General features: G+C 42.7%; 1 protein-coding gene across 1 annotated transcript in view; it reads right to left on the bottom strand.

Annotated features, from left to right (window-relative positions):
- The window catches only part of cntn3b (contactin 3b), a 79,900-nt gene that overhangs the window by 19,432 nt on the left and 45,687 nt on the right, over nucleotides 1-14,781 (bottom strand). Inside the window, exons 8-12 of the mRNA XM_056256216.1 lie at nucleotides 6,232-6,416; nucleotides 3,244-3,380; nucleotides 1,870-1,999; nucleotides 1,259-1,409; nucleotides 1,025-1,152 (exon numbers count right to left, since the gene is read on the bottom strand). Coding sequence (XP_056112191.1) covers nucleotides 1,025-1,152; nucleotides 1,259-1,409; nucleotides 1,870-1,999; nucleotides 3,244-3,380; nucleotides 6,232-6,416 — 731 coding nt within the window. The remainder of the gene's footprint in view (nucleotides 1-1,024; nucleotides 1,153-1,258; nucleotides 1,410-1,869; nucleotides 2,000-3,243; nucleotides 3,381-6,231; nucleotides 6,417-14,781) is intronic.

The following is a 14,781-nucleotide window of genomic DNA, read 5'->3' as shown; positions in this document are numbered from 1 at the left end:
GCATATGAACTAAACTAGAGAAGACAATGTTAAACGTCCACAATATAGGTGGTTAACTTAAAGGGCCAGTTCACCCAAAGAGAATATTTCATCAACTTCAATATTCAATAACAAAATATCAATATTTCAACTCAACTTCATGTAGTTCCAAAGCGGTCCAAAACTGTATTTTTTCAGTGAATCACAAAATGAGAAATTAACAGAGTAAGTCCATGCAAGAACAGTAAGTCCATTCTTCATATTTTCTCCTTTTGTGTTCCAATCATACGAGTTCTGATTCTGAACAACATGATGATGAGTAAATGATGACAGAATGAACATTTTGGGGTGAACTATTACTTAAACAAGAGTTTGAAAAGATCTCTTAAAACTTTTACACATAGAGACTTGACAACAAAAGCTATTTGTCTTGAAACAGAGTAGAGGCATTGTGTGAGACTTCTCAGTCTGCTTGATTATATAAAACAAAACTTATGCTTTGTGATTTTTTGACTTGAAAGGCTGACAACGATGACAACAGCAACTTAGAAGAATGAAGATGTCAGTTGGCTAATACATTTCTTGAAACAGCTGAAGCAATGCATTATGATACGTGCCAGATGTGGCATTTCATTCAAAGCTAATCATAGTTAAACCATCAAGAGTACAGTATCTGAGTCAACAATGAGAGTGAACTGGGCTGTGTATTTTCTGCACAGCAAAAATAAAGCTGTTATTCATCCAAAGCTACTTTAGAGTCTAAAGCTAAATGTATGATTATCAAAAGAATCCCAAAACGTTTTTGAAAGAAATGAATCGGCTTTTTTTACAACAAAGAAATTATATTTTGTCTTTGCTTGGAGAATAAATTTTTTTTCTTTTTGTTTGGCTTTTTGCTATTTTTTTATTATTGTAATGGAAAATAGAAAAGGGCCACAGTAAATAGTGAGGTGAGAGAAACAGAGGAGAAACCGGATCTGGAAAATATTGCAAGCAGAATTTGAATAAAACACTTTGATCGAGAATATAAAACACAATGACTCACCTGTGATTATCAGTCTTCCTGTTGTGCTAGCAGTGCCAAATTGATTTTTAGCGATGCACGTGTAACTACCTCCTTCTCTCTTAGTTACGTTGGCAATCTTAAGAGTTCCATTGGGGAAGAGGGAAATCCTTGAGAGTAATAGATAATTGATAAACATCACAAAAAAAAAAAAATCAATAAATCACATGGCCAAAGTCTTCAGTGTGATAAAATATAAACTCAAAAGCTAAATACCTTTCGTTTCTTTGCAGTATCTCAGTCCCTTTTTTCCACAGGCTAATGGCTCTGGGCGAAGCATGTGGTCTGCAATCTAGGCTAACGTCACTACCCGAGCGAGCCTTAAGCACTCGGCTCAAAGGATTCTGGGAGAAGCTGGGAGCAGAGGCTGTAGGAGACAGAGAGATTTAGTCCTCAGACTCACACTCAATGGAATCTGTGATGAACAGCAATTGACGTTCAAACCGCCTCTGGCGAAAAAAAAAGGAAGAAAGCCTTTTAGAAAAGTCTAAAGGACTTTACAAATAAAGCTGTCCGCTTCCACTGGCTGCTTCCAGGCCATTTGTATTTAACTAAACCTACATTTTGCTGTGCCATTCTGTGCTGTATCTTCAAAAGGCGCCATTTATTTGACACTGGCCTCGTACGAACAATACTGACCAATGTGTTCTGATTAAAATGAATACATTTCAGAATCAATGGGGGAAATATGAGTGTTACAATGGAGCACTTAATCACATGGATGTTTTCAGCACTGCCTTGTAATTTGAGCTTGGGCTGTGACTACTCAAAGTTTTATCATTCAAATGAAGGATGGAGAGCAGGCAGTGGAAACGCAGAGGTCGTACCAAGCACCATCAGTTCGGCGCTGGAATAAATGATGCCGTGCTTGTTCTCCGCCACACACTGATACATCCCGCCATCTGAGAGGTTTAGCGAGGAGATGGAGAGCGCGCCGTTCTCTATTTGCACTCGGCCCTGTAGACACATACACAAACAATCACAGGAAAATGGTTGCTATGCGGTAGCTGGGTTGCTTGATTTTCTTACTGGTCAAAAGTCAAAAGATTCTATGATATTCTGGTCACTAGATATGGTTTGGGTCCCTCCTTCAAAGCAGGGTTATTATAGGTAATAAAAAAACTTAAAAACGTATTTTATTTCAGCTAGTTGCCAATGAAACCTCTCGTTTTTATTTAGTTTAACTTGATGTACTAAAGTAACTCAAACTAAAATAAAAACTAAGAAAAAACTATATAGGCTGAAAACAAATAAAATAACGATAAATAAAATAAATAAATATGACAAAAACAACAAAATGACCAAAAAAAAAAAAAAAAAAAATTATAAAAATAAAAACGAATGTAAAATTATTATTAAAAACTATTATAATATCTCAATGATACAAAAATAACACTGATTTACTGTGTCTATGGGATTTTGTCTAAATAAAATTCAAAATAAAACATTTAAAACTAAAATCAATCATTTTAAAAGCTACAAGTGAATTCATCCATTGCAACTTGAACATTAAAACTATGAAAATGGATATTGATGGCTTGCCACAAATTATACATTTGACAGTGTTATTAAATCATTTAAATGTAAAAAATATGGGAACTGAAAAATTTGATATCCAATATCAGCCAATGTATATCCAATATCAACCGATAAAAACACTTTAACACTGAAAGTCTGTTGGGTTGAACATCTAAGGATGGGTTTGGAGAGGGTGGAGGAGGTTACAAAGGAGAAAGAGGGAAAAAATGCTGACCCTCTGCTCCGATGAACAGAAAAGAAACGTTGAACATAACAGTAAAATACTAATGGCCAATTCATTTGGCATGGGCACCCAGTCGGAAAAGTATATGAGACAGGAAGGGAGGTGTTGAGTTGATGGTTCTGCTAATGGCATAGCAGACATTTAAGCCTATCGGCTGTTTTTTAAGGGCTGACCTCAGCACAAAGAGTCACAAGGAGAGATTGACGTGATGTGTGATGGAAGGGAGGGGAAGAGGTGCGGGTCACTCTCTGCTTGAATGCAGGTCACATCTAATGGAGTCTTTCTGCTGCCTTATAACTGCTTTTGTTTGTTGATGGGAGTCTCTCCTACTTAAACACATGTTGGCTTTTTTCCCCCTCGCTTTTATGTCAGCAATGAGAATATGTTTGCATTGACCTTGAACTACAGTACAGTAAGAGCAGATAAAGCCCTAAAGTACCTCAGATATAAGAGTGTCTCCGTTCTTCAGCCAGCTATAAGAGGGCTTTGGTTTCCCATTGGCTTTGCACTCCCAAAACAGATTCTCCTCAATGGACAATGCTGTGTCTGTCGTTGTTTGCAGCCAATGAGGTGTTGCTGTGGAAAGAAAGCACATTGATCAATCAAACAATGGATAAAGGGTAAATGATGGACATATTAAATGATACACATAAATTAAATTTTACACTTGCATATTAAAACACGCCACATTACACAAGGCTAATAGATTCAAAGGCCTTGATGACAGAAACAATTAAAGTAAAAGTTCACCCAATAATGAAAAATCCATCATTGTTTTTTCACCCTACAACTTATATCAAACTTATATGTCTTTTTTTTCATCTATGCAAAACTAAAGGAGATGCTAGGCTTCTCCTGGTTGCTTTTTACCCATACATTTAAGTACATTTGCATACATCCCCCCCCCCCCCCCCCCCCCCCCCCATACATTTTACTTAAAAAAAAAAAAATCTTACTTGTCCTTAAACTTTGCCATAAATCAGATTCACAAGGGTGGGAAAATGATGACACCATTTTTCTATTCCTTCAAAGTTAGTTGACTTACAGACAGCAAATCCCACATTCAATTAAATTGCTCTAATCACACAGTGTGAACCCTGAATTATTAATTATAATCAGAAAAGGCTGCAATATGAGAATAAGCCGCTTCACCACCTCCAAAAAGGCTCGCCATACACTCATTTGCTAGTCTGTATAATATTGACTGCATGCTTGACACTCCTATAACAACAAACAATAGACGACTCATTTCACAAGAGCCATGTGAATATGAATCTAACTACTGAAGTAAGATGTTCAATGAATAAATCAATTCAATCACACTACAGCACATGCTCCGTTCCGAGCTACAAATCCTTTGACCTCCTTCTGGAAGCTTTATTATCCTTTTGGCTGGCAAACACTCCAGTGCCACGTACAGAGTCTTGAGATCAATTAACACATTTGTATGATTGCATTTCTCTTCACAAATGTTCATTTAAAAAAACCTAGGATAAGACCTATGAATCCTTTAAGACCGACACCAATCCAGTGCTTTTCAAACTGCTTGTTTTCTGCACAAAGTCAAATAGTGGAAGAGACAATCTACTTTGGCAAGGCAAACTCCCGTTTTCACAGCATATAGATGAATATTTATTCATACAGTCATTGCAAAGACAGAAAATTCAAAAAGTCTTGTGTGTTAGATAAGGAAGCTTGTTTCCGCCACTGACTAAAAAATTACAAAAGGTAATTGCGACTTTTTATCTCACAATTATGACTTTTTTCTCAGAATTGCAAGACTCGCAGACTCTCAATTGCAAATTATAAAGTCTGAATTGCAAGATATAAACTCGCAATTCTGAGAAATAAAGTCAGAATTGCGAGTTTATATCTCACAATTTTGCGAGTTTATACCTTGCAATTAAGACTTTATAACTTTTTTCCTCGCAATTGTGAGTTTATATCTGGCAATTCTGACTTTTTTTGTGGTAAATGCAAGATTTAAAATCTCAATAAAAACTTGGAATTGTGAGCTGACTTTCTCCCCTTCGAATTGAACCCGATAACTCGCAATTACAATTGTATATTTTCCAACTCTCAGAAAAAAAAAGGGAATTTCTAGGTGTGTGTTTGTGTGTGTAATGTATGTAAGTGTGTTCTGCATTTGGGATGTTCTGTGGTCGTATTCTTTAATTTGTGTGTGTGTGTGTGTGTGTACTGAAAACCCGTTTTCTTTATTTCCCATTCATTCCTATGGGGGTCAAATTGACCCGCGAGGAAAGGATTCGTTACTATTATTAATACAACAACTACAAAAACTGTTTTTGTGTCTGTTCCAATTTCAATTTCAAAACTCACAAAGTTTTGTACCACTCTGATAAACACTCAATTTAAAAAAAAATTAAGAAAAATTATTTGAGGAGAGGATAAAGGTAAAGGGTATACAATTATTAATACAACAATGCCATATATTTCAAATTAAGCTTGACTTTTCATGGAATGCCACTGTGACCTTCTACAATGAGGTGCTCATTGCAGAAGGTCACAATCACGTGAATCATGAAATGTCATGTCTCTCAAGGACACAAGTCAAATGAGACACTTGTTATGACATGTCCTCAATGTGAGTTATGACATATATGGCATAGCGAGGTTGTGTGCTGTTTAACGTGCCATAATGGCAGTAGACAATGTCATAATTATGCCACTCCAGGTAGTATAGAACCTTATAAAACTGGTAACGAATCATGCCAAACTTACAATAGCTTTGCTTTCTTTCTGGTAAACATTATGACTGAAATATTTTCTTCAGACATATATATATATATATATATATATATATATATGTCTGAAGATGTATATATATGTATTCAGTAACAAAAATATCTTTTTTATAAATAAAATGCAAATAAATTATTTTAAATAAATAAATAAAGTTAACAATATAAAGTGGCATTCTGTGCTGTCTTAATATAAAATGTTTTTTATTGATTAAATTCATGTCTTTTTAATAAATTGATATGGAGGCAGTTGGATCCCCTACAAACTCAAATTAAGTCAACCATAATACTTTATCCTGTGTTCATTTTTCTCAAAAGATTAAACATAAATCATAATGTTCTCACTGCAAAAATTTTATTTTATTTCTATAAAACACCTCCAAATGAATAAATAACTGCAGTATAACTGATGCCACTGTCTACTGATTTATTACTCCAGTTTCAAGCCGGGACAGAACTGCCATATGGCAACAGTCATAATTTTTCAAATTACTGTAAATCTTGATTAGTAAAAGTTGATCTCTCAACAGAAGCATCTATTTACTTATCGGATAACAAATTCAAAAGGTAGAAAATGTTGACAAGCGTGTTTATGATATAAGATGGAAAGAGAAAGAGGTATTAAATGACAAATACATATAAGAAAATAACCTAGAACAACTCACCATGGAAAGACACGCGACCCCTTGCAGCATTCTTTCCACGACTGTTTTCCGCTATGCACTCATACGTCCCTGTGTCCTCTTGTTGAAAACTCGGAATCTCCAGAATGGCATTAGAATTTTTCAGTTTGACTTTGTTTGGGAATAAAACGTCACTGGTTCTTCTCCAGCTGATCTTAGGAACTGGACTGTGAAACCGAAGCAGAGCCACCATTAGTAGTTAGACAAATCCATATGAAAGATACTTTCACCTAAAGCAAATATACTTTTTTTTAATTAGTATGTTAATTGCCTGGAAAACAAATCCATGACCTTGGCATTGCTACGGTAGACATTTTTTGACAAGTGTATTTATCCAAAGTGACATAGGCTACATTGCATCCAAGCTACGCATTTTGCATTTACATTTATGCATTTGGAAAACACTTTTATTCAAAGCATTCAAGGTTTTTAATCATTAATGTATTCTGTAGGAATCAAATTTACGACCTTGGCATTGCGAGCTTCATTTTCCACCAGGTAAACAATTTTTTTTCATTCACACAATTCCATTTGAGCTATTACATGGTCTGGTTCCAGAATTATGAACTATGGTTAAATGTAATGTTTGGTGAGTAGAAATCCATTTAGCAGATGCTTTTATCTAAAGTGTCATAAAATTAATTATAGCTATGCATTTCATAATTTTTAATTATTGTTAATAATTATTATCAATGTATAAGTTCTGGGTCAGTACGATTTTTTTTTTCATGTATACTTTTATGCAGCAAGGATGCATTCAATTGATCAAAAGTTACAGTAAAGACTTGGTATTGTTATTAAATTAACTTCATCAAGTTAAAAGTATCATCAAATAATCCTAAAAAAAAAATGATTAAGCAGCACACAATCTCTTAAGCACCAAATCAGCATATTAGAATGATTTCTGAAGGACATTTCTACGATGGCCGAGACAGCTCAACGCGCTGCAACTGAAGCAAACACATGCAAATAGCAAAAAACACATGCAAATAGAAAAAAACACCTGCAAATTAAAAAAAAACATCTTCATCAGTTTCACAACACACGTGTGCTCCAAATACAGAAACGCGCTGCAAAAGTTCACAACTCAACCAAACACAGAAAACGCGCTGCAAATAACACACAACGGAAATGTTTCCAGGGGAACCAAATAAGTGACGAACCCGGCTGGGACGTGCTTATTGCTCGTGAGCTTCCCTATGCCCTACTCCATTCGAAGGGCAGATTGCAGAGCCCTTAAAGTGGGACTGTGGAGTGAGCAGGGCTCTAGTGGGCAGGGCTCTTATGCAGAACCGGTAGTGTTTTTTCAAAAATACCGGAACCGTGCGAAATTCCTGAGATTCGGTTCCGAAAACGGTTCTGATGCGATGTTTGGACGAAGTGCTGGGAGCTTATCCTTTAATAGCGACGTCTCACCACATGAATATTAAAATTGTAATGAATGCACTGTCCCTCGCGCTATTCGTATAACAAGTTACTTCTTTTTTTTTTTGCGTCAGATATCAACGCAGAGAGAGAGAATAAAGACAGTAGAGCTGCACCATTAATCTTTAAAGGGGTCATATAATGGTACATGCACTTTTACAAGTTGATTGTACTGAAATGTGTGTTGGCAGTGCCTGTACACAAACATCATATAATGATAAAAATCCATCCAGTGGTTTTGTTTTAATCTCCTTATATGTTTTCCCCTGCCTCAAATCGAGCCGTTCGTTTTTGTGACGTCAATAAAAACGGACACCCCTCCCACGATTGTTGATTGACGGGAGCGTTTCAACACAGACCCGCCCTCGCACATGAGGTAGCTGTCAATCATAGTCTGCGCGGCGCGGACCGGACCGGCGCGGTCATTGTTGATGTGCCGGAGCACTGTCTATGAGTAGAATGGCGTCTAAGCGATTGTGGTGTTCTGTTCTTGGGTGTAATAACGAACACAGTCATTTTAATGTTCCTGAATCCGAACCGCTGAAGACGCAGTGGCTGAGTTTTGTTTTCGAAGGGAATATTCCACACGAGCAACGTCAATGCTTTCATGTTTGCGCGAATCATTTCACACACCAGACTGCTTATAAACGAGGGTCAGTATAAAGCTGGATTTGCTGAGAAGCATTGCTAAAAAGGATCGGTACCAGATATTCGTGTTCCTGCTAAACCTCCAGAAGAATGGAAGTGAGTGAAACGTTTTATTAAACTTTATATTAATATATTAATCTTTGCAAATCGCTAGCTGCACGCTTCACAACGAATGCGTCTAAGGTTTACACTCAGGGTACATTACGGCATGTTTTCTATGTATGACGTTCTCAATATAATTCATAATTCCACGTTTATACTGAACAACGCGTTATGGTTATTGTGTTATTGTGTTACAAACGGTGTATGCACAGAACAGAGGGGCGGAGTGAGCGCAGCTCATGATCATTTAAAGTCATATGCACTGAAACGGCGTGCTGAAAACAGAGCTGTTTTTGACCAGGTAAAATAAGTGTTTTCTTACAATACTAATGAGAATTTTTAATTAAAGTATATTACAAACTTTTAATTTAGACCCTAAAGAATCATATTAGCTTGTACAAAAATGCCATTATATGACCCCTTTAAATGATCTTGAACACCCACGCGATCTTATTCCTAAATGACAAAAACTTCACACCGGGACATTCAAATCTGTTTGCGCTGTCGCTGACCCAGAGAGAGCAGTTCTACATGAAACAGCTAGCTTTACTTTCAGTCTTTTCAACAACACAGTATCGATATTTCTGTGTTAACAATATTCAAATGATCACAGAAGTACTGAGATAAAAGTTTATAGTTCGAGAATAAACACTGATGTCTACTGTAGCAACCAAAACAGTTAATCACCTTTTGAAAGTCGCTTCAAATAACGAAAATTCGCTTCAGAATTTACAAAATGTATATAATGAGCGATTACATCATGAATGCCTTTTTTCAAAACGTGTTTTTGTCTTATCCTGAATCACTACGGTAAGGCTGTAATAAGCGTTTAGACTCGGACTACTTTACACTGGTCGGTTCGGCACTGCTGCGGAGTAGCCCAGTGCCTGCGTGACTCACCCGCGTCATAGACATAAACATAGAGAAGTAGCTCCGGCTACAATGTTCTTCCGCAAGACACATGCATTTCTGTTTATTAAAGGGATACTCCACTTTTTTTGGAAATAGGCTCATTTTACAACTCCCCCAGAGTTAAACTGTTGAGTTTTACCGTTTTTGAATCCATTCAGCCGATCTCCGGTTCTGGCGGTACCACTTTTAGCATAGCTTAGCATACATCACTGAAGTGGACAAGACCATTAGCATTTCTCAAAAAAAAATGACCAAAGAGTTTCGATATTTTTCCTATTTAAAACTTGACTCTTCTGTAGTTACATCGTGCACTAAGACCGACGGAAAATGTAAAGTTGCGATTTTCTAGGCTGATATGGCTAGGAACTATACTCTCATTCCTGCGTAATAATCAAGAAACTTCACTGCCGTACTATGAGTGCAGCAGGCGTAATGATATGACGCAGCGCCTGAAAATAGTTGGAGTGCAGTGCACAGGGAATACAATCCAACACATTGGGGTACTTTAGAGTTCACAATTATGCATTATTAGCCTTAAATGGGCATGTCCACGGAGTAAACAATGATATGACACAGCGCCTGAAAATAGGCCACCTTCCGTCAACACAGCGGAACTATTTTCCCGAGCTCCAAGTCGGCTTGGTTTCCAAGATTTTCTCGGGTTTCCAAGATATATATATATAAAAAAACATACCAACTGTAACTTATTTGACAGGGCCCCTTTGTGCACTCCGTGGTCAATGCATTAATAGGTCATAATTCGTGATTTTTAATGTTTTTATTACTTAAAAATAGAGTACAGTGCACAGGGAATACAATCCAACACGTTGGGGTACTTTAGAGTTCACAATTATGCATTATTAGCCTTAAATGGGCATGTCCACGGAGTGCACAAAGGGGCCCTGTCGAATAAGTTACAGGTGTCAGGTCCCACTTGTAACTTGTTTGACAGGGCCCCTTAATGCACTCCGTGGTCAATGCATTAATAGGTCATATTTCGTAAATATAAATATATTATTACTTACAATATCCAGTAAAGTGCACAGGAAAGACATTCAAACACGTTGGGGTACTTTACAGTTCATAATTATGCATTATTAGCCTTAAAACGACATGTCCACGGAGTGCACAAAGGGGCCCTGTCAAATAAGTTACAGGTGTCAGGTTCCACTTGTAACTTGTTTGACAGGGCCCCTTAATGCACTCCGTGGTCAATGCATTAATAGGTCATATTTCATAATTATACATGTTTTATTTCTCTAAACAGCCAGTACAGTGCACAGGGAAGACAATCCAACATGTTGGGGTACTTTACAGTTTATAATTATGCAATATTAGCCATAAAATGACATGTCCACGGAGTGCACAAAGGGGCCCTGTCAAATAAGTTACAGGTGGAAGGTTCACCAAACGCCTATGAAAATGAATGGGATAAGTTGCACGTGTCAGTGGCTCCCGTGCGGCCCCCGGGGGTCCGAGGGGCCCCAAACTCGTCAAAAAGTTGCGTCACGTGGCCCTCTGCGACATACCGAGCGGGCGAGGTCGAGACGCGCCAAGTTTATTTTTAGCTATTTTTTATGCACCTCTCTGTCTCACATTGATCTCTATAGGAGCACATGTCTGCTAGGGTCAATTCAGCAGTTAGAATCAGAGGGCCTATTAGGCTCAGGAAGCATCTAGAGCCACGAAACTCTGGGGCCCGATTCGGGGGCCCGTGGCGGTCGTCCGTGGCGAATCTCGAGGTCCTGCGACCTTTTGACCCCCTTGAGCGGCTGTTTGTTTGACGTCCCACGTGCGACTTGTTCCATGGGGCTGTTGGTGGCCAATTAGCGTGAAAAAAAGTCAGAGGGACACGGAACTTTAGAACCCGTCCCCGGGGCCCGTGACGAGACGCGTGTGTCAGTTTCGGGCCGATCGGGCCTTTCCAACAAGCCGCTTTGCTGGAACCCACACTTAGAACCGATCTAGAACCACCAAATCCAGGATCTAGAACCGGGGGCCCCCGGACTACCGCCGTGCCGAGTTTGGGGCCGCTGCGACCTTTCGACCCCTTTTGGCCCCCGTTTGTTTGACGGCCCACGTGCAACTTGTTCCATGGGGCTGTTGGTGGCCAATTAGCGCCAAAAAAGGTCAGAGGGACGCGGAACTCTAGGGCCCGTCCCAGGGGCCCGTGACGGGACGCATACGTCAGTTTCGGGCCGATCGGACCTTTCTGTCCACCCTTCGGCGAGCACATGGTCCGATTAATGGCCGCCCTCTCTCACACATAGACATACATGCAGTCAGAGTGAACCAAAGTGAGGAGATTTTTGCACTGCAAAAACACACACTTGGAACCGATCTAGAACCCTGCGACCCGGGATCTAGAACCGGGGGCCCCTCGACTACCAGGGCGGGGAATTTGGAGGCGGTGCGACCTTTCGACCCCTGCATTTCCGCCCGCCCACGTGCAACTTGTTCAATGCAAACTTCACAGGCGCTTCCCGGTCAAGGGGGTCTTTTTTCGGGCAAACGAGCTGTTTTGGACACGGAACTCTAGAACCCGTCCCCGGGGCCCGTGGTGGGACGCATACGTCAGTTTCGGGACAATCGGGCGTTTCCTTCAAACCGTTTGGCCGAAACACATACCTAGAACCGATCTAGAACCGCGCGACCCGTGATCTAGAACCGGGGGCCCCCGGACTAGCGCCGTGCCAAATTTGGGGCCCCTGCGACCTTTCGACCCCTTTTGGCCCCCCTTTGTTTGACGGCCCACGTGCAACTTGTTCCATGGGGCTGTTGGTGGCCAATTAGCGCGAAAAAAGGTCAGAGGGACACGGAACTCTAGAACCCGTCCCAGGGGCCCGTGAGGGGACACATAAGTCAGTTTCGGGTCGATCGGACCTTTCTGTCACACGTTCCACGAAACACCTGTGAAAATGAATGGGATAAGTTGCAAGTGTCAGTGGCCCCTGTTCGGCCCCCGGGGGTCCAACGGGCCCCAAACACTGCGTGCCGGGCCCCCTCGGGCCCCCGAACGACATATCAGGAGGACGGGTCTCTAGAACTCAGGGCTCATTTTTTTTCCACACTTGTTCAAGTTTCTCTCAAAAGCATCTTGCACTCATAGTGAGCTCATAGACTGACATTCCCTCTCGAAGGGTCAAACTGAAAACACACTCGGAACCGATCTAGAACCCGGCGACCCGGGATCTAGAACCGGGGGCCCCCGGACTACCACCGTGTCGAGTTTGGGGCCGCTGCGACCTTTCGACCCCTTTTGGCCCCCGTTTGTTTGACGGCCCACGTGCAACTTGTTCCATGGGGCTGTTCGTGGCCAATTAGCGCGAAAAAAAGTCCGAGGGACGCGGAACTCTAGAACCCGTCCCCGGGGCCCGTGGCGGGACGCATACGTCAGTTTCGGGACAATCGGGCGTTTCCTTCAAACCGTTTGGCCGAAACACATACCTAGAACCGATCTAGAACCGCGCGACCCGTGATCTAGAACCGGGGGCCCCCGGACTAGCGCCGTGCCGAATTTGGGGCCCCTGCGACCTTTCGACCCCTTTTGGCCCCCCTTTGTTTGACGGCCCACGTGCAACTTGTTCCATTGGGCTGTTGGTGGCCAATTAGCGCGAAAAAAGGTCAGAGGGACACGGAACTCTAGAACCCGTCCCAGGGGCCCGTGAGGGGACACATAAGTCAGTTTCGGGTCGATCGGACCTTTCTGTCACACGTTCCACGAAACACCTGTGAAAATGAATGGGATAAGTCGCAAGTGTCAGTGGCCCCTGTTCGGCCCCCCGAGGTCCCACGGGCCCCAAACGCTGCGTGCCGGGCCCCCTCGGGCCCCCGAACGACATATCAGGGGGACGGGTCTCCAGAACTCAGGGCTCATTTTTTTCCCTCCCTTGTTCAAGTTTCTCTCAAAAGCATCTTGCACTCATAGTGAGCTCATAGACTGACATTCCCTCTCGAAGGGTCAAACTGAAAACACACTCGGAACCGATCTAGAACCCGGCGACCCGGGATCTAGAACCGGGGGCCCCCGGACTACCACCGTGTCGAGTTTGGGGCCGCTGCGACCTTTCGACCCCTTTTGGCCCCCGTTTGTTTGACGGCCCACGTGCAACTTGTTCCATGGGGCTGTTGGTGGCCAATTAGCGCGAAAAAAAGTCAGAGGGACGCGGAACTCTAGAACCCGTCCCCGGGGCCCGTGACGAGACGCATGTATCAGTTTCGGGCCGATCGGGCCTTTCCAACAAGCCGTTTTGCTGAAACCCATACTTAGAACCGATCTAGAACCACCAAATCCATTATCTAGAACCGGGGGCCCCCGGACTACCGCCGTGCCGAGTTTGGGGCCGCTGCGACCTTTCGACCCCTTTTGGCCCCCGTTTGTTTGACGGCCCACGTGCAACTTGTTCCATGGGGCTGTTGGTGGCCAATTAGCGCCAAAAAAGGTCAGAGGGACGCGGAACTCTAGGGCCCGTCCCAGGGGCCCGTGACGGGACGCATACGTCAGTTTCGGGCCGATCGGACCTTTCTGTCCACCCTTCGGCGAGCACATGGTCCGATTAATGGCCGCCCTCTCTCACACATAGACATACATGCAGTCAGAGTGAACCAAAGTGAGGAGATTTTTGCACTGCAAAAACACACACTTGGAACCGATCTAGAACCCTGCGACCCGGGATCTAGAACCGGGGGCCCCTCGACTACCAGGGCGGGGAATTTGGAGGCGGTGCGACCTTTCGACCCCTGCATTTCCGCCCGCCCACGTGCAACTTGTTCAATGCAAACTTCACAGGCGCTTCCCGGTCAAGGGGGTCTTTTTTCGGGCAAACGAGCTGTTTCGGACGCGGAACTCTAGAACCCGTCCCCGGGGCCCGTGGCGGGACGCATACGTCAGTTTCGGGACAATCGGGCGTTTCCTTCAAACCGTTTGGCCGAAACACATACCTAGAACCGATCTAGAACCGCGCGACCCGTGATCTAGAACCGGGGGCCCCCGGACTACCGCCGTGCCGAGTTTGGGGCCGCTGCGACCTTTCGACCCCTTTTGGCCCCCCTTTGTTTGACGGCCCACGTGCAACTTGTTCCATGGGGCTGTTGGTGGCCAATTAGCGCGAAAAAAGGTCAGAGGGACACGGAACTCTAGAACCCGTCCCAGGGGCCCGTGAGGGGACACATAAGTCAGTTTCGGGCCGATCGGACCTTTCTGTCACACGTTCCACGAAACACCTGTGAAAATGAATGGGATAAGTCGCACGTGTCAGTGGCCCCTGTTCGGCCCCCCGAGGTCCCACGGGCCCCAAACGCTGCGTGCCGGGCCCCCTCGGGCCCCCGAACGACATATCAGGGGGACGAGTCTCTAGAACTCAGGGCTCATTTTTTTGCCTCCCTTGTTCAAGTTTCTCTCAAAAGCATCTTGCACTCATAGTGAGCTCATAGACTGACATTCCC

The sequence above is a fragment of the Rhinichthys klamathensis genome, unplaced genomic scaffold, assembly GCF_029890125.1.
Source record: "Rhinichthys klamathensis goyatoka isolate OS25496 unplaced genomic scaffold, OSU_Roscu_1.1 h1tg000124l_1, whole genome shotgun sequence".
Lineage (NCBI taxonomy): Eukaryota > Metazoa > Chordata > Actinopteri > Cypriniformes > Leuciscidae > Rhinichthys > Rhinichthys klamathensis.
The sequence above is the reverse complement of the archived record's forward strand: the minus strand, read 5'-3'. Positions and strand labels throughout refer to the sequence as shown.